Raw genomic sequence first — 18821 nt, 5'->3', positions numbered from 1 at the left:
TGCTCCAAATCATTATGAAAACCAAGATGGATCCTGAGATAATGAAGAGTTCACTTTCAGGCTTTATATTCGCTATGAGACACTGGAAAACTGATTTGGCAAATATCAAGCAAATAAATATTCAGATTCGCTACAAAGTGAAATATCTACAGACAAATTCAGTGCACATGCTGCTGCTGTCATAATATTATCCAGTGATGAGTATCAACAACTCTGCATTGCACAAATATTAAATTAACACATACTATATCTATTTAGTTATTTATTGACAACACTGCCTCCTAGTGGCTACGTTTCAGCTGTAAAATATTCAAACATAAACACAAGTGCATCTTAATGAATGTAAAAACCTGAATATATGAGAAATTCATTTATAAATATAGTAAACTTGTCCTTTTAAATTTTGCATTGCCTAACAGCTAATGAAAACCTCAAATGCAGTTTCTCAGAAAATTATAGTACTACATAAGAATTTATATTGAAGAAATGTTCCTTAGTCTTGTTATGACCTACATAACCATGAGGAAGCAAACCGATTTGTTTAGCAGGCAGACATCGATACCCTCCATAAAAAGAATAAGCCACAAAAAGTTATTGTTATAGAAGCTGGCTGTTTACAGTATGATGTATCCAATAATGGAAATTTGAGTAAAAGCTGTGCAGCCTTGAGAGGATTGTCAAGCAATGTTTAGGGGATTTTCATAAAAAGTCTACTTTTTCAGGACAGGTTCTCCAAGTTGTTGTGTGTAAGGAAACACTTGAACCAAGGAAGACACCTGTAAAGTGCATATAAAGCAAATCACAGCAGAAACATTTCTTTCTGTATCTTAGCGAGTTCTACTCTGAGTTGGATTATTGAAATAAATGCAGTTCATCTGATTTTCAAATTTATTAAGATGAACACAGAATATTCTGTCCATGAATAGATTATTGTAGGTAAGCAAACTGTAAACACAGGTTTTAGTCAAACAGACAACTTCTAATCAAGCTTTTAGTCTAAGTAGAAACCACAAGTGAGTCCAGGTGGGGGGGACATAAGAAGCTTAGTGCTAGAATAAACAGTGAAGACGCTCCAAGCTCTTATCAAAAACATTAAAACCACAAGAGACAGAAGAAGTGCTTTAAGTGTTTCAAACAGAGAAAGTAAAATAGATAAACCTAATACTTGAGAGCATCACAAACCTAATTCAGTGGCCATTAGACACCCTTTCACCTCCCAAGAAAAACAAACAAAAGAGTCAAATGTCAAAGCTAGACTTCCTTACTATAATTATTGTGAAATATTAGGAAACTAGTTCGAACCTGAACGAAACAACCAGTGCAAGATTATGAAAAGCATCTCAAAAATTCAAAATGCACTAAAGTCAAAATGACGACGAGCCAACGGGTCCTTCCACCACAACAGCATGGGCCAAAAAAAAAAAAAAGTATTTACTCACCATAAAGATTCCTATGAAGTCCGCAAATAGACAGTAGCCCAGCCAGCGCGTTTCTCGCAACAAATTTTCCAGTTCTGTACATTAAAATGTCATAGTTAATCTTAAACCGCATATTTCCATTGACCATTACCGAGTTAGTTAGCTTCTCACCGTAAGTTTATGGTGGACGATGTTTATATAGATCCACTTGCGACACTTGGTCATACCATGTTTCTGTGTAGATTTTTGTTGTACAATAACAGTTACAGTGGTACATAAACAAGCATGAAAACTGAGATATTGGTGTTGCGGCTATGGTCAGCTAATCACAGGTGAACACAATTTAGCCGTAATCAGGCCCTCGACCTGCTTTTGGTATCCTAGGAAACTGGGCTCCTTTCACGTTCGGGTTAGTCGTGTATCAGATCTTATTCAGTACTTCTGATTCACGAAGCCATAAAACTGGAATGAATAAGGCATAAGTGAGATTTGCTGTGCTTTAGATGTTGTTCTTGGTTATTTTAGGACTTCCTGGATGAAACATTTATGCTGTCAGAGTAATTTTGATTGGCTAGAAATTCATGAAAAGCTTCACTCCTATTTTATGTGTGGGGGGAAATGGTTCTCACTATTTTTCTAGTGTCCCAAATACTTAAAAGGTGCCTTATTTCCTTTTCCAGACTGATCTATAATAATACAGTGCAATTTAACACTTTCTCCCAAAACAACAAGGGGGACAATTATATTTTAAGCAAATGACCAGGCTGGTGTTTTTCTTTAAAGGGATGAAATCTTCATTTGAAAAAAAGATTTTTGCATTTACTTATTTTATTTTTGTCTGATTTATGAACATTGATATCACTTTACGCAGAATACGAAACATTTAGGTTCAACAAAAAGGCTAAAATAGAAATCCTCTGTAAGAGGGAACTGTAAGATTTAAGATGCTTAAATCTTGAATAAGATTTGAGCATCTTAAATCTTATTCAAGATTTAAGATGCTGTAAATCTTATTCATTATGAAAATCTTATTCAACTACTCAAGGTGTGTACTCTTTGGGTATATTTTAAATATCTGTTTTATTTTATTAAATCCTCAGTTACAGAGAATATTCTGTGTTTTCTGTAAATGTGGCACTGCCCAGTTTGATTTGCCTCCCTATCTTGCTACCTTCTCCTTCATTTTTACAATGTTCTTCCTGATGTCTCTCTCTATTTTTTAACCTCCCCTCCTTTCTTTAATCTGTCCTGCTCTGCTACTTCGTGATCCAGCATATCATGGAGCCATGGCTGGTTCAGAGTGCTCGCAGACCACCGGTAAGTTTCAAACCAGGGCCTAATATAAAGTGTCCCCTTTCATTTTCTCTGCCACACTTTGAAGCTCCCCTTTTTTCTTCTGCGAAGGAGGGAGGTCTGGGTGGCTTTGAAAACTGTGGCATGACACCAGGCAGTGCTGTGTGCCGTGCTTCCTCAAGGAAGATATGGTTGGACTGAAAGGGTGCACTGCATCGCTGGTGTTTGTTTATCGCTGGATTCATGTTTCTCCGTGGGTGTTTGTGGATGTAAGGGTGTTAATTAGATATGAGTCGCTTGCTGCAGGGATAAAATGACTTGCTCATATCTAAGCAGAAATGACAGTCATGTATATTTCATCTCGGCAGCAGCAGGAGATTTATCCCATTTTGCTCCCAGCTCTGGTAGTCTTTGACCTATATAGCCTCAACCATCAGCAATTTTTGGCCAAAATGTACAATTCATTGATTTATATTGCTGTTTCTACAATAATAACGAGGCTGCCCACTCATTAGAATTGATCGATTGTTCATAATGTTTGACAAGGATGACCTGGGAATGTATGTAGAAAAAAGGCAGAAATATATCAGGAACAAAACTTTGAGGAATGAGGTCATACATAATTGGTTTTTTAGAGTTTGGCTTTAATGTGGAAGTCGGATATTTTAATCTACTCGATTTTTATACCATAATATAGTATCCAAGTCCTTCAAAAAGAAGAATAATCTGGGCAGGTCTGGACTTATTAGAAACAAATAGAATGCGTTTTCCAATCGTATTATGTCTATTCAGTCTACTCAGAGACAACCTAAATAGCAAATCTGGGATGTGCTTGATTTGCAACTTTGAATGTGCTGAAATGTAAATCTGTATAACAAGGAGACCTTGCATTTCATTTAGCAAGCAATTCCCCCTAATCTTATGGTGTAAATCTAAAATAGTTTAATTAGGCCGTTATTTGTTTGTAGAATTAGATTTTAAATGTATATTTATAAAGTTGTTGTCACTTTAAATGATTTTAAATTGGATACATCCCTGAAAATACATACAAATGCATATCAAGATTATGCGATTTAATCTAGTTTGCAATAGTATGTTCCCAGAAGCTCTCTCTACAATCAATACAGTACATTCCCCAAAGTAAGAAATCAGATGGTAATCATTTCGAATAAAGTTTCATCAGTATCTAGGAGAAGCTCATCTTAGAAAATGTCCTGTAGAGTTGCACGCCCTGTTTTTTTTTTTTCATCTAAATGACACTTGATTATCTCATGAGAAGTTTTTTTTCTTCTTCTGCACAAATCAGCCAATAAACAAAAGAGCAACTGTGGCAAATTTATCTTTGTCATACTATCTTCGAGGGTTTGAATGATGAGAAGCGGATATGTATATTAACTTAACGGTGATTTAGCTTAGCAGAATATAATTACCATAGAAAACATTTTGCTGTCTGTTTGTGACAGATTCACTCCAGACAACCAGATTTGACAAGTTGCTTGAAACACATGTTGGTCATGCCCAGATTTTATGGACTGATGCCTTGGTAAGCCAGGAAATGACTGATAGCAGAAGGGAGCTGCTCACTTTCAAATTGTGCCACATTTTCAGCTTTACTGTTGTTTCATGTGGTGTTCCCACAGGCTGCTTCATGTGGAGGTCTTTTGTGTTTGTGGTCTTTTGTATGAAGGGTTTATTTTTTTCTTATGGTTATACCACGCAACATAAAAATATATTTTTTTAATTAGCTAAAATCCCGCTGGTGTTCTTTCATAGCCTTCCATTTCTGATGTTGAAGAAGCTGGATGTGTTCCCTCCAGATACTAACAAGTTGATATCTTTGCACACATCAGTTTTGATGGCAGAATGACAGAATGTACCTACATTTCCCATCATCAGGATCCATTCCTGTAGTTCGATCAGTTCAGAACAAGTTCAAAAGAGCATTCACTCAAAATATTATCCTTTTGTCTTCCTTCCCATCTCTCTTTTGTTATTACATTTTTATGACATCACACTCCTTGACCTTCTTTTTCTTCTGCCTCTTCTAGGCTTGCAGCAACAAAAAGAAGCCCAGTTTGACATGTCCTTTCCACCTACCTGGGTAAAAGAGGGGAGTGGCCTCTCCCTGCAGTGTACCTTCACATCAGGCCTGCTTCCTTTCCAGCAGGACGTCCTCTGGTTCAGAGATGGTTGTGCAACTGGAGTCGCTTGTGGCACATTTTTGGCAGTTTAAATATGGCACACTTCTGACACTCAAACATGCTGTCATCCTCCAGGCATACAGCTGCAGCAGTCCAGCAATGTGGACATTAAGACGTTTGACAATAAATCCATCATCACTATGATGGCTGCGTACAAGGAGCATGAAGGTGTTTACAGTGCCAGACTGAGGACCAGGGATGGAACTGAGGAACACATGGCTTTTGTCTACCTTAAAGGTGAGAAATAAGATGAAGGCATTAATTTAAAAAAAAAAAGTGACTTGCAAAAGTGATCATACCACCTTGGATCTTTTTGCATTTGGTCACAAAACCACCAAAAAAAAAAAAAAAAAAAAAAAAACACACAAAACAAACATTTTATTGGAATACAGTTTTTTTTCCATGAATCAGAAATGTGAGACATGCATTTTAAAGCAATCTACGTGTTAAACAATGTTTTCTACACTGAAGAGACCAAAATTATAAAACAAACAACATTCTGGATTGTGATTTTTCTACCCAGTTTTACTTTCAGGGTCTTCTAAGTCTCTCCGACAATGCCAGGGGGGCTCATGGAAACTACCTCAGGCCTCTCAAAAACTTGGAGCCCAGATTTCTTTTACAGAGTCAAACTCAATGTTTTTCAAACTGACGGGTACTTTCGAGTCACCTTTAGAGCTTGGAGTGTGGAATCATCATTTGCTGTCCCATCCGAGATAAATAGTGTTTGAGCAACCTCGCCTCCCCCAAACACTAGTCGTCGTCACCAAATTCTGGTTTTGCTTTCATTTCCTGTCAGCAAACAGCAGTGATTCATACACTGAAATTGCACCATCAATCAAACTGTTCTGCAGCGGAGAGCTTGTTAACTTCATTCTGTGGAACTATATGGTCTTCATGGACTGCAGTTTTACCTCTGACACGGCATCTGCAGAATGTATATAAGCCACTTGGAAAAACGCTCAGCTTTGTGAGGATGCTTGGCTCGTGTTGTTTTTCATTGTGATGCAAGTGTGTGTGCCTCAGAAGGAGTTTGATATGCTTTGCATCATTTATGAACTTTGTGTGTACAACATATGACTCCAAATTTACAGATAGCTTTCTGCAAAACTTTTGTTATTATCTTGTCTCAGGCCTCGGTTGCAAACATTAAAGAGTAGATCCTCTATAACAGTTGGAGTAACTAGTTAGTAAGTATTCTAACTACTCTGCAAGAAGGCTTCCTGATTAATTCAGTTGTCATATTTGCATTGCAAGCATGTATAGCATTGCAAAAAAAGCAAATAATTGGAGGTCTAAGGGATAAAAACAGATGCACGTGATGGCGACTTCTTTCTGTTGTTTAAAAATATATTTCTAGTATCAGAAAGCGATTTGAAAACGTCAATCTATTTCTTCAATCCCTTCAAAAAAAGACAGATTTTCTATGCGTTTTTGTAGCTTCTCTCTGTCGTTGTTTAAGTTACATCGTGCATGTTTGATCTAGATTCTTTGGTTATTTTTACATCTTATGTAAGAGCAAATGCTAACCCATAAAAAAGTTTAGATTAAGACTTTTTCTGATGAGCAAACGTTCCATAGTAAAGTGTTGGATTTTTTTTTTTTGTCCTAACTTTCAGCATTCTTTTTCTGACTCATCATTGTTCTCACTTAGATGGGTCGGCCGCAGTGCCGGGAGGTCCTGCATCTCCTTTGGCAGTGGAGGTGTCCGATGTCAACAAGGACTATGTCTTTCTGACCTGGCAGCCGCCCAGTGCTGATGGAGGATCACCTGTGGAGGGCTATTATGTGGAGAGGTGAGAATCAGTCTGACCTAACCTGTACGTCAGATTTGCTCTGCACTTACAATATTTATAAATCGCAGATTAAAATTCAAGTTAAGTCTTGGCAAAAGAGACCCACTTAAAAGTTCAATGCTTCACTCAATTTTTGCTGCCCAGTAAGTTCAAACATTTGACTCAGTCAGTACTACTTAATTTTATCACTGCTGGCAGTAATAGCAGCCAAGTGTGAGAATAATTATACTGTGTTTCTTTTTTTAAAATTATTATCTTCTGAAGTTTCTTCCATTTGTCAGATCAGGAACATTTACAAATGGTAACATTTTTCATTTACAGACTTTTTCAGGGATGCTTGACTCTGATTTCTAATCAGGTAGTAATGAAAAGTTTGTCTCTTTTCAGAGAGCCGGCTCTTTTAGCACAACTCTCAAAGTAGAGGTAGCTCTTTTGGCTCCAAAATGACAAAATTTATTATCATCTGTAACCTCATATTTTAACTTAAGTTGGCAAATGAGAATGTCTTCTATGTTGGTAAATCATTGTACATTCAATGTTTTTATGAGAAGCCATTTACTTGCCTAATTGCCTAATTTGTGTTATGTTGCAAAAGCAGGTATTTTTCCTTTTGTGTAATATTTTTATCAAACTTTCAGGGTTTTTTTACACAGTTTTTTTTAACATAACTCTGCAAACAAACAACTGCTGCATTTCTTATGTAACTATTCACTAGCTAAAAATTGAACATTTTGCCTTTGCATTTTTATTTATTTATTTTTTTACCTGTGATTGTTTCATTATTTTCTGCATCTGTTTTACTTTCCATTCCAACTTGTCTCAGAACTGCTGTCAGAGAAAAACATCTCCACAGGGGTTGTCATATGCACTGGCAAATTCACAGCAGGTTGCTGTCTGTGTGTTTCAGGCAGGAATGACTTGTGTGACCAACATAAAAGCCTACTTGGTAGAGAAATGCACCGATAGTTGTCCTCGGAGGTTCAGTCATATGCAGAAAAAAAATTATTCCTTTTTGCTTTGCTCCAAGACTGTTTGCTTGTACCATTTTTGTCTGGCTTAGTAGCTGCTTTCAATTATTCAATACAATTTATATTCATGAAATAAAATGCAGGATTTAATGTAATAATAAAGACTGCAGAACACAAGTTGAGCAGATGAACAAGTTTAAAACAGAGTTGGCGCAGAGTCTTGCAGGTTTAAACTCCTTCAGCTTTAGAATAAAAGAGGCTTGTTGCTCTCCCAAAAATGCTCCTGAAAATATTTTTTTTCTCCAAAGCTGCACCGTCCTGCTGGTTCAAAGGACAATTCTGTGCAGCTTTGTCTTCATTTTCACTCTGACATACACCACCATCTTCGGGACCTCATATAAAGAAGTGTGTGCTCTCCTTATTAAGTCTTTAATAATTCACTAAGCACATGTGGACTTTCATTAAGCTGTGTAATCACCTCAAGAACCTCTGAAAGAATTGAAATCCACCAGCATCCTGGAATGAGTCTCTCTAAGAATGATCAGACACGTCTGTTTTGGGAATAACAACCAACCAAACAACATAAAACTAAAAATTAATATATTTTCTTCTAGTTAGTATTGATTTGTTCTCCGTTAGGAGTTAAATTTATATTTAAAACATTAAACCTTTATAGTTGCTATGAAGATTGACGTTATCATGAAGAAAGAGAAACACAATTTCGATTCCATTGTATGTCCTGCGCATGATTCAAATTGACAATAAAGTATACAAAATTGTCTTAAATTATTTGTAAAACGAAAGGTAAAAAGACAGTATATTGAAAACATTCATCCATGTCTAAATCTGCCAGAAAATGTGTTAAGGATAATCAGTTAGGGGTAACTAAAACTGAATTTCACTGTGTTAGCAAAGGATACATGTAGGCAGGACATACTGGCTAAAAGCAAATGGCTTTCAATGTATTTTTCTGGTACCTAAATAACATTTGTGAACAAAGCATGACGAAGACAAATGAACACAGCAGACAGGTAAGAGACAGAAGGAGTTCTGAAGAAAAATCCACCATCTCAAAATGAATGGAGAATAATAATAAAACTGCAAACCTACCAAGGCATGGCCATCCTTTTAAACTGACTTTACTGCTGCAGCTTCTCTTATAAATTCAGGAAACTTTGACTCATTACGTTGTCTTCTTTCAATCTGAAAGTTCTGGTTCAATTTCAAGTGTAAAGTACTTTGAATAGTCAGTATGAAAAATTATATAAAAGTTCAGTCGTTTTACAAATGGTTAACATTTCATTTGTTAATTAAGTAATCGACAACAGTCAGAGCGATCCTTTCACCCTTACATTAACATTTTGCTGCAGAGGTCCTAAAAGAATTGTCATCTCAGCTGATTGAAGCAATAGAAATGACAGATTGGATGTGTTTCGTTAGCATTACCAAGTAAGCTATGTCTGTTGAACTAGAAGGTAATTGATTTTATAAAATAGGGACTTCTAGTGGTTGCAGTGCACAGCCAACTTTTATTGCTTTTCTATCTGAGGCAGCAACATGCAGGTGTTTTGCTGCATGCGCTTGTTGGCACAGTGTTGCCTATAGTAGAAGTGACGCGCTCAGCATAATCATTTCTCTAAACAGCACCACATTGGAAAAGCACGCACATAAAAAAAGTCCAGGAAAGATTAGGGGTTCAGAGAAATTTCATTTTCAGGGGATGAATGTTTTAAGTATCTGGAAAATGTGTCTTTTCAGATTGGTGTGTGCATCATTTCTGTGTTTAGTCTTGATTATGATCTCCCATCATTGTAGAAGAGAAAAATCCTCAATGTTTTCGAGTTTCATATAAGGAGAGGAAAGATGTGTTCCAGTTCCTAAGCAACCTCCTTCTTACTCTTTTCTGAATTTGTTTTGTGAATGTCTTCTGAATTTTTATGAAGTATTTTTTTTACATGACCATGACATATAATCTCAGGTTGATTTCCCCCAATTATAGAGAACGAAGGGTTTACTGATTTGCTTTGTGGGGGTTGGATTATTTTATAGTTTGTTTCTCTATAAATTGTTCACATCTTTTGTTGTGTGAATATATATATATATTTTTTTTTTTGTACTTGCTTAAATGTTCCTGTGATTAATCTCTTCCTCTCTTACTCTTGTTATTTTTTTAGGTGTGACCTCAGTCAGGGAGAGTGGGTGCGCTGCAATGTGGACATTCAGAAAATATGCCACTTTCCCGTGTTTGGCCTGAGGGAGGGGGCTCTACACCAGTTCAGAGTTTGTGCTGTAAACAAAGCCGGGGTGGGACGTCCCTCCAAAGCCACAGAGCCTGTCCTCACTGCAGACCCTCTTGAACACACCAGAACAATGGGTATTACTTATGGGCTGCATGGCATTAGGAAGACAAGATGATGCAACATTATATCTGCATTGTCAAATTCTGATTAACCCACATTTTCTTCACAAACCTCTTTGCCAAATTTTATACATGGCTCAAGGCAGTCATGATTCAAGTACCATTCTCCTGGCAGACATTTTCATTGGACTACTCAACTCAACAGCATGTTTTGTCACACCAGAGAACATGCCTCCAATGGTAGCATCCTTTAAGGCATTGTTTCCATTTGCACTTGATCTAAAGGTGCGATGTAGCTGCTTGGCCAAGAAAACCCATTCCATGGAGCTTTCAGATAGCTGAAATTGAGCTATTCTGCAACATTTTATCGTTTTGTACATCAGGTCTTCCACTTTGTGACCAAGTTGTTGTTGTTTCCATTTTCTAACATTTGGTTATAATACCACTAACAATTGACGATGGGATATCTAATAATGAGAAAATGTAACAAACTGATGAATGGCAAAAAAACAACTATTATGTTTAGTAGTAGATAGAAATAAGCACATTTCAGGAAGTTTTTTGCTCCAACAGATTTATTCCTGGTTATTTAGATTCAGCATAGCTGAATTTAGGTGTTTATCCAACACGAATGAATGGTGGGATTAAAATAAAATTATCTTCAACACAGTTTTAGTTCAAGGGTGTGCACACATTTGTTAAGTTCATGGTTATGAAATGGTTTGACTATGGTTATGAAAGGGAAATACGAACTGATTTGTATTCGTGAGCATGCCAGGGTATTCGTTGAACCCTAAGTTAAGTTCTCTGTTACATTTGTGTGTACATTTCTTGTTAATATTACAATAACCAAGTAACTCATTGTTATTGTTATACATTGTTATACATTTGAAAACAAAGAAACGAGAATTTCAAACGTAAAATCTGGTATTTAGGTCTGTGCTTCCCATATTCAAATAAAAAAGTTAAAAGTCTTTTGTGCCTCTACCATTAAGTCATTCTAATTGCTTGAAAACCACTATATGTTTAGAGTTGAAAGGGATTCTCCCTGAGGCTCCAATTAACCATAAAATGTCCCACAATATGGTCCTTTTGCTTTTGTGTGGAAGCTTCTGTGTGTCTTATCTTTCTCGGCCTATTTATTCAGGCTCTTGCTTTGTGTCTCATCGACATCTGCAGTGTGCTGCAAAGATCATCAGCAATGCATTCACGACTCTCTCCTGCTGTTTATTCACCTCATCTGCCTCAGTTGCCCTGTTATACCTGCAAAGAAATGATCAGTGCCAGAAAAAACAGATGTAGGTGTGCAGATTTAGATCTCATCAGCAGCTGCGGGGTTATTTCTGCGACAGCATCTTAATGATATCGTTGAGAAAAATGCTTTGTTTCCAAAAAGATGACTTAAAAAGCATTTCTTGGTCTTGCTAAATATTGGATTCAAAATTGGGGGTATTGGAGGGAGAATGAGATGTGTGTGTGTAACGATGAGGACAGATGGGCTGTGGTCAGATGCCGTGGATCATTAAACACGGATGAAGGACAGACAGAAGGTTCACTCGCCTCTGGTCTTCTTTCCATCTTCCTGTCAAGCTGTTGTTCATCTTTTTTGTCTGCACCTCTAACATTTGCAAGAAAATGGTGTCATCATTACCTCTGCGTAACTCCATCACCCCCTAGGTCTTCTCTCATGTCTTCTCCATCTTCTCTTATCTCAGTGGTCCAAGTGGACAGAGGAAGGACCATTACCATTACAAAAGACGAACTGGAAGGTGAGGATGTCGTGTTTTTACTTTAGTTCTGATTCTGTCTCAAAAGGAGCGTATCTAACACATGATTTACTTTTCACCGGAACACACATCGTCGCCCCCTCATCTGTAGGTTGCCGCAGGCTCATGGCTTTAATGCATCTCCATATTATGTTTAACAATGAGCTGCAGTAATTGTGCGGCCGCAGCAATGAGCATTTGCTCCATTTGCAGCTGTGAAAGGAGCAAAAAGTCCCCAGTGGTCTTCCAATAAATGCACATAATGGCTCGAGGTAGAGTGAATGTCTATGAAAGGGGGCCCGATAACCTTGACTGTGTACCACACATAGAGAGAATGGTGAAAGGGGTGGAAGAAGATGAGGCCACCAGAAAATAACTGCAGCCTGGAGGATACAATCATACTTTTAGATTCTGCTCTATGATGGAGGCTTACAGTGGAATGCATTTACCCAGGTGGTGAGGCTTTTAATGTAATGACTAGAACATAATTGGGAGATTAAGCTTCATCGAGATCAGCTTAAAGAGCTCAAATTTTCCTTTTGGTTGTGTTTATTTGTCTATTTTGGGGCATATTTTTCTGACTGGTTTGTTATTTTTCTGTGCACATCGCTAAATAGTAGAAATGCAGCACTTGTGAGATGCTCTTTCAAATTGGAATGCATCACAGTGTCTTGTAGACAATCTTATTTCTTTTGTATTGTAAGTTTTGTGTAAAAAAAAAAAGACCTCTTGTATCTCTACAGTAATTGTATGTATGAAACAAAACCTCCTGAGTCATTCTCATTACACACTGCACTCAGAAGAAGTTGCTTTCCTTTTTACCTGATCAGCTTTTTTCAAATCTTTGCTCTCCTTCTGCAGAGGAGAGCTTTCTCTGTGCTTTCTCCAGCTCTGCAAACTCTTCAAGGGAAACAAACATGGAAACTTGCATAGTTTCAGATGGAACAGCAACAATGAACACTATTTGCACAGACTTTCACAGTCCTTCACCGGCTGGTAGAGTCCTTCAGCATTTGCTGACTCAACCTATCCAATGCTATTTGGTACACTTGACATATAAGGAATAGAGGTTAAACTGAAGCGGTGAAGGTTTGAGTGTCTCTCCCATTGTGAGGCCGTATCAGTTCCAGCAGACGCAACTTGAAGAGTTTTACAATGAGAGGAGAAAAGCTGTAACTCAGCCAACTCTTTTCATACTGACCTTGTTTTTCTCTTGTTTTCATCCTCCTCCTCCTCACTTCGCTCCGCAGGTCAGGTCAAAGCTCCTTTTCCTCCCACAGACGTCCGCGCCTGCGAGCTGAGCGACACCTACGTGGTGCTGAGCTGGACCGAGCCTGAACCCCGAGGCAGGGAGCCGCTGACCTTCTACGTGGAGCGGGTCGGTCCTTACGCCAACGCACACCTCCCCAGACACACACATACGCACACACACAAAAAAAAAAACAGGGATTCATATTTTATCAGCTCTGAAAGCAGATTAGCTGCACAGTAATTTCATTTCATATTGTAATCATTAGCTCTGGGTCATATGAATGTTTCCCAGGTTTTAAGCAATCAGGAGTTAGACTTAAAAATCTTCTGCACAACACGTTTGTTCACTCTGTTTATTTTTTCCAAGTGTAAAGCTTTTGGTTGACAACAAAAGTTTCAAGAAGAAAGGGTCTTAGGAGATGAACATTTAAATTTCTTCCGTTTTGGATTGTTATGCATTTCAAAGCAGAGATGTTTTCAAAGTTTTCTCTTGTAATGTGTTTGAATTACACAGCAGGGAGATAGAAAGATGAATTTGTGCTGTTTCCACAATTTACAGAGCTTGTATGAGCCACGTTAGGAGCCGTTTCTCTGTGTTTCTCTCCAGTAGCTGAGGTATTTAATGCAGGGTTCACACCGGATGGACCACCAGTCCTTAATTTACACCAGGTCATCATAGAAAGACACAGACACTTCCTGTGACTTTATAGCAAATTAGAGCAACCAAATACCTTAACATCCATACTTTTAGACTACAGAGTCTTTGTATGGTGAGAACATGCCAACTCTAAGACTCCTGGGTCAGAATTTGAACCCAGAACCCAGAACTTAATTACTGCAGGGCCACATATTTTTGTGGATGTTAAGAATTTGTGAACTGAATGTCAGGGTCAAACACTACATCAACTGGAAAACATCAAGTAGGGTTTGATTTCTGTAATACGAACATAAGATTTTTCCACTGATTTTAGGGAAGGGTATGTATAATTTTTGATATTCCTTTTTTTATTAAAATACAAATAAGGCAGCAAAGTTACATTGTTCAAAACAGATACTCGTTTTACTTTTTTTTTGCTATCCTTGGAGAGATGGCTATATCACTTCCTGTCAGAAACAAATTTCTTGGTTGAACAATTTGAATCTAACCCTTTCAGGGATATAAATATTTTCAGCCATGTCTCTCATAAATTGTATGTAAAAAGATGCTTCATATTCATCAACAGGTCCACTTTCTTTATGTACATTGTCATTGGACATTCTGCTCAACATGGTATTTGTTGCAGATATTTTATTGTAGAGTGTGAGAACATCAGAGATGCGCTGCGTGCAATTTGCACAAACATTTAGTGCAGTAAAATTTATGTGGGACATTTAAATTCATACAACTAAGGAGAGAGCTCCAAAAAATAATTTAAAGCTCTACAAAAGAGGAACAAAGAGCCACAGAGGACATCAGGAAATGTATGTTGCGTTTGCCTCAGATGGGTGTGTAATTGTGTTTCTCCCAGAGATTAACAGGTGACACCTCTTTCGTGTCACCTTTGACCCGGAAAAGAATAAGCAGGTATGAAGAATCAATGGATGGAGCCAGCTCCCTCTTTTTACAATATTTTCTCAACTATAAATTTAAGGTTCAAAGTGATGACAGAAGCAGATCAAAAATGTGAGACTGACCTGTTCTTTGCAACAATAGAGAGCCTTGGCTCCTCGATATCAACTCCAGGACTCAACAGCTCCTGACTTCAATAATCAGAAAACTGCCACAGGAAATAGATTTTTATTGAGGCTTTATAAGTTACTGAGGTAATAAAACTGTCAAATCTCTCAAAGGCACCTGAAATTACTAAAGTCTGCAGCCTCACTTCTGCTTATATAATGAAGTGAACATTCAAATATCCTTTTTGCCCTCAAGCAAGCACTTTATAATCACTCTTCTCTTTTACCATACCTGCCCTTTTGTTGGGATTTCTACCGACAAAACAATGACTTAGGAAAGGAAATGTGAAACCCACAGAGTAGCAACATAGAAATGCAAATAAGGAATATAAAAAGGGACCTGTTTGGTATAGTTTTAGTTTCTTGAGAGACTCTTTCAGTGACGGGTAAATAGAACTAAAAAGAACAAATTATCCACAAAGACATATGTCTTCATTTTAATGTGTTTTCATTTTAAGGGTCTGATTGGCTGAAATACCTAAGCTATTTTGTTTTTTAATTTACACTTTTACTTTTTTATATATATTTACATTACATTTCTTTGCTTGAATCAGTCCTTGGCAGGGAAAAACAGCTGGGAACTGACCAGTCTGGACACAGTGGTGAACTCTCCCAGGTACCCAGTGTTTGATCTGGTCAAAGACAAACAGTATTGCTTCAGAGTCCGCTCCATCAACAAGTATGGTGTTAGCGACCCCTCCGACCCGAGCCCACCAATTTCCCTTGGAAAGCCACAAGGTAGGAGAAGATGAGTACTGGTGCCCATTTATTACTTTGTCTGCTCAAAGGTCAGTTACATAATTAAGACTAAATTCCTGAGTCAGCATTTACCTCCTATACAGTGCTGCACCTGCAATAATTGTGCCAAGATACCGCTGGCTTTATTCTGGAATCACAATACATGTGTAAAAAAGACAGAACATCTAGTATCTTATTAAAAAACAAAATGAAAAGATGTGGAAAAATATTTTTTAGCAACTCATTCCACAATGAGTTTATCCACGTCAAATCCCCGTCAATTATCAAGTTGTCTATAATATTGGAAGATTTTACATCCTTATAGATTAAGCTTCTGAATGGTTTAATTTCTAGGAAAGATTTGATAAAAATGCATCAGAGAAAACAAAAAAAATGCTATGCAATTAAACCAAAATGCAACAAAACTGCAACATAACATTTACTGTTTAAAAACAGACATAATAAAGTAAGTTAAATAATCCACAAAATAAAAAGTTATAGAATTTAGTGGAACAATGATCACAGATTTGTAAAGTTTTCTTCAACTAATGTTAACTTTGGTCTCAGACATTTCTTCAGGAATTATTAACTGCAAATAGTTTTTTGGGTTTTTTTTTTCTTTCTAGACTTCCAGCTGTGAGGGTCAGAGGCAATGTTCTTCCAAAATTTCTACAATTTCTGACTTAATATTTATATATCTAACTGCAAACCATCAACAGATATTTCCCAGATGAATCTCTAACAGAAACATATTTGAAGAAAAGAAAGACAGATGGAAACACATTGAAATCATGAATTATCCCTGCATGGGTTGATGCTTCCTTTGCATATTTTTATTTTAAAGAATTCAAACTCTGACAGTGCGTCAAATGTTTAGAGACTTTGAGACTTTTGGAAAGTCAGTTATCTATAATTGCGTTTCAATGCAGGGGTATTTTTTTGGTTTCGATGTAGGTTATGATACCCTCTGGTGATTTATGGATGCCTACAGAGCTGGTTGAGTGAAGATGCATGGAAAGCACACTTTCAAGAAACCATCTACACCACTATTTGTTCCTGCTAATATTCAATCCCTGGGATCATGAATCATGTTTTCAAAAATAAATAAATAAATAAATAAATAAATAAATAAAAAATAAATAAATAAATAAAAAAGAAGGGAAAGTTCAGTAACTAAATCAATGACCCCCATGCAGAAGTAGATCAAACCGCTGGCGCTGACACTCGCTGTCACTCGCAGGAAACAACAGAGAAATCAAGTCTTTTGCAGGCGAAAGAAAAAAGAGGGGCTCAAAACTTTCACTCTCATTGGATGTGCCTCATTGGAAAATCTGCCTTAAGGAAAATGCTTAAAAATAAACAATAGCAGAAAAAGGTGCTTAAATGTAAACCTGCCAGTTACTGCAGCACGTTTTCATCCTCCCTTAGAGCTACCATTGGATTTACACACATAAAATCAAGCATAACTACCTTCACTTATTGATCTTTGATTTGCCTATTAAGTGTTCTTATGACAAAAAATGGGATGTTTCCTACCAGTTTCCTTAGTGCAGATGAACATATAGTTGCCATCGATCACAGTTTCATTCAACTGGACATGAGGTCAGCTGCAGGCCTTGATCCATTTATTGCAGTATTCCAGACTCCGTATGGGTTTTGAAAATGGCGCATTTTCAAAACCCATTGATTCTTCCCGTCTCTGTTTTTTTGTTGTTGTTGTTTTTTTACATGCCCTATGTGTTGATAGCTATTTTAGGATTCTGAATTAAATCAGATTCAAATATCTGAAAATAGTTCAGGATGAGTTTGATATTTCCACTGTATAGAAATCTAAAACATAAACTCCACTCTGTATCTCTAATTTATTCATCCTCATTGGAAAACAAACGATGCAATAGACTTCAATTTACAATTAAATTTTTCTTTAGAAATTGTCATGGGTAAATTTCAATGAACTCGTTGAACGTATTGAATGTTCAATCAGTTCATAAATTACCTCCGTTTGTTTTGATGGATGAATCTCATTTGATTCCCTTTAGCTGTGCCGCCTCCACCTCACTCAGTCATGGCCATTAGAGACACAGACACCTCAGTTCTGCTGCAGTGGCAAGAACCAAAAGGCAAAGACGACATCCTGGGATATTATCTGTACTACAGCGAAGCAGGAAAACAGGAGTGGAAAACTGTCAACAACAAACCTTTAAACCCAACCAGGTAAAAAAATAAATAAAAAAAGATTGTCTGAATGCAATTAATAAATTGTTGTAATTATAACATACATTGCCATTGATCCTTATGAGTATGTGATCCAAACATGATGTGTCTTCAGGTTTATAGTTCACGGTCTGAAGACTTGGAAGGAATATGTGTTCAGGGTGAAATCTGTGAGTCGAGCAGGAAACAGCAAATATTCAGATGAGTCCCACCCCATCCTGGTCAAATCAGCTATTAGTAAGTTCAAGAAGAATTTTGTGATGTTGCAACAGTTCCTGAAATCTTAGCAGTATGTTTTAATATTTCATTTAAAGCATACACCCTAAATGTAACACAGAGTAAACACATTCAGCCAAAAAGAAGTGCTGAAAAAGGTTTGAGGCTCTTTTCATTGGCATTGAAGTCATTTAACTTAGACTCCGACTCATCTGACCCAATACTTATTTAAAGTTCTCCTTTAAGCTTTCAGCAAACAAATATTAGAGAATGTAAAGAGGACCTTTTTCACTTTATATGCACTTTCAGAAACTACATTGTGCTTTGGCAGGTTGCATTACATTATAATGTTGACAGATTTGGTTCACTGCCATCAAAAATCCATCACAGTCTCTCCGGCTCTGAAATATCCTGGTGGATAATAGCATTAGTCCAGTTCTTTCCAAGAAATGAATTTTTATCAAAGAGAATATGAGCTGAATAATTCCTTTAATAAACCTGGCACAGATGCAATAGTTTGCAATTCTAGACAGAATCTCAAGCCTTCTATACGGAAATCTTAGCATTCATATGTTGTAAAAGCCACGTGCTAAGATACTTTCACCAATATCTTTCACCTCTAATTCTTTCGTTTGTTTGTTCGTTTTTTCCCTCTCTTTTCTGCAGATGTTCCCTCACCTCCCTCTGCTATTGCCCTGCTGCTGTGCACCGAATCAGAAATGGTTCTGGGCTGGAGGGCTCCTTCCTCTAACGGGGGAAGCTCTGTTCGCGGCTACTACCTGGACCAGAAGGAGAAGGGCATGGAGATCTGGAGGGAGGTCAACATAAAACCTGCCAAAGAGAAACAGCTCAAGGTTAGTTATACCTATGTTCTTGGATGAAGTT

The 18821-nt window shown here is 37.3% G+C and overlaps 1 protein-coding gene across 1 annotated transcript in view; it reads left to right on the top strand.

Annotated features, from left to right (window-relative positions):
• Window positions 1-18821, top strand: part of myom3 (myomesin 3) — a 57844-nt gene that overhangs the window by 17412 nt on the left and 21611 nt on the right. Inside the window, exons 8-18 of the mRNA XM_008431077.1 lie at window positions 2691-2735; window positions 4760-4900; window positions 4988-5149; window positions 6567-6708; window positions 9851-10050; window positions 11751-11804; window positions 13052-13179; window positions 15323-15506; window positions 17546-17720; window positions 17836-17957; window positions 18603-18790. Of these exons, the coding sequence (XP_008429299.1) occupies window positions 2691-2735; window positions 4760-4900; window positions 4988-5149; window positions 6567-6708; window positions 9851-10050; window positions 11751-11804; window positions 13052-13179; window positions 15323-15506; window positions 17546-17720; window positions 17836-17957; window positions 18603-18790 (1541 nt within the window). The remainder of the gene's footprint in view (window positions 1-2690; window positions 2736-4759; window positions 4901-4987; window positions 5150-6566; window positions 6709-9850; window positions 10051-11750; window positions 11805-13051; window positions 13180-15322; window positions 15507-17545; window positions 17721-17835; window positions 17958-18602; window positions 18791-18821) is intronic.

The sequence above is a fragment of the Poecilia reticulata genome, linkage group LG16 (genome assembly GCF_000633615.1).
Source record: "Poecilia reticulata strain Guanapo linkage group LG16, Guppy_female_1.0+MT, whole genome shotgun sequence".
In the NCBI taxonomy this organism is placed as follows: domain Eukaryota; kingdom Metazoa; phylum Chordata; class Actinopteri; order Cyprinodontiformes; family Poeciliidae; genus Poecilia; species Poecilia reticulata.
This window is presented reverse-complemented; position numbering and strand designations above follow the sequence as displayed.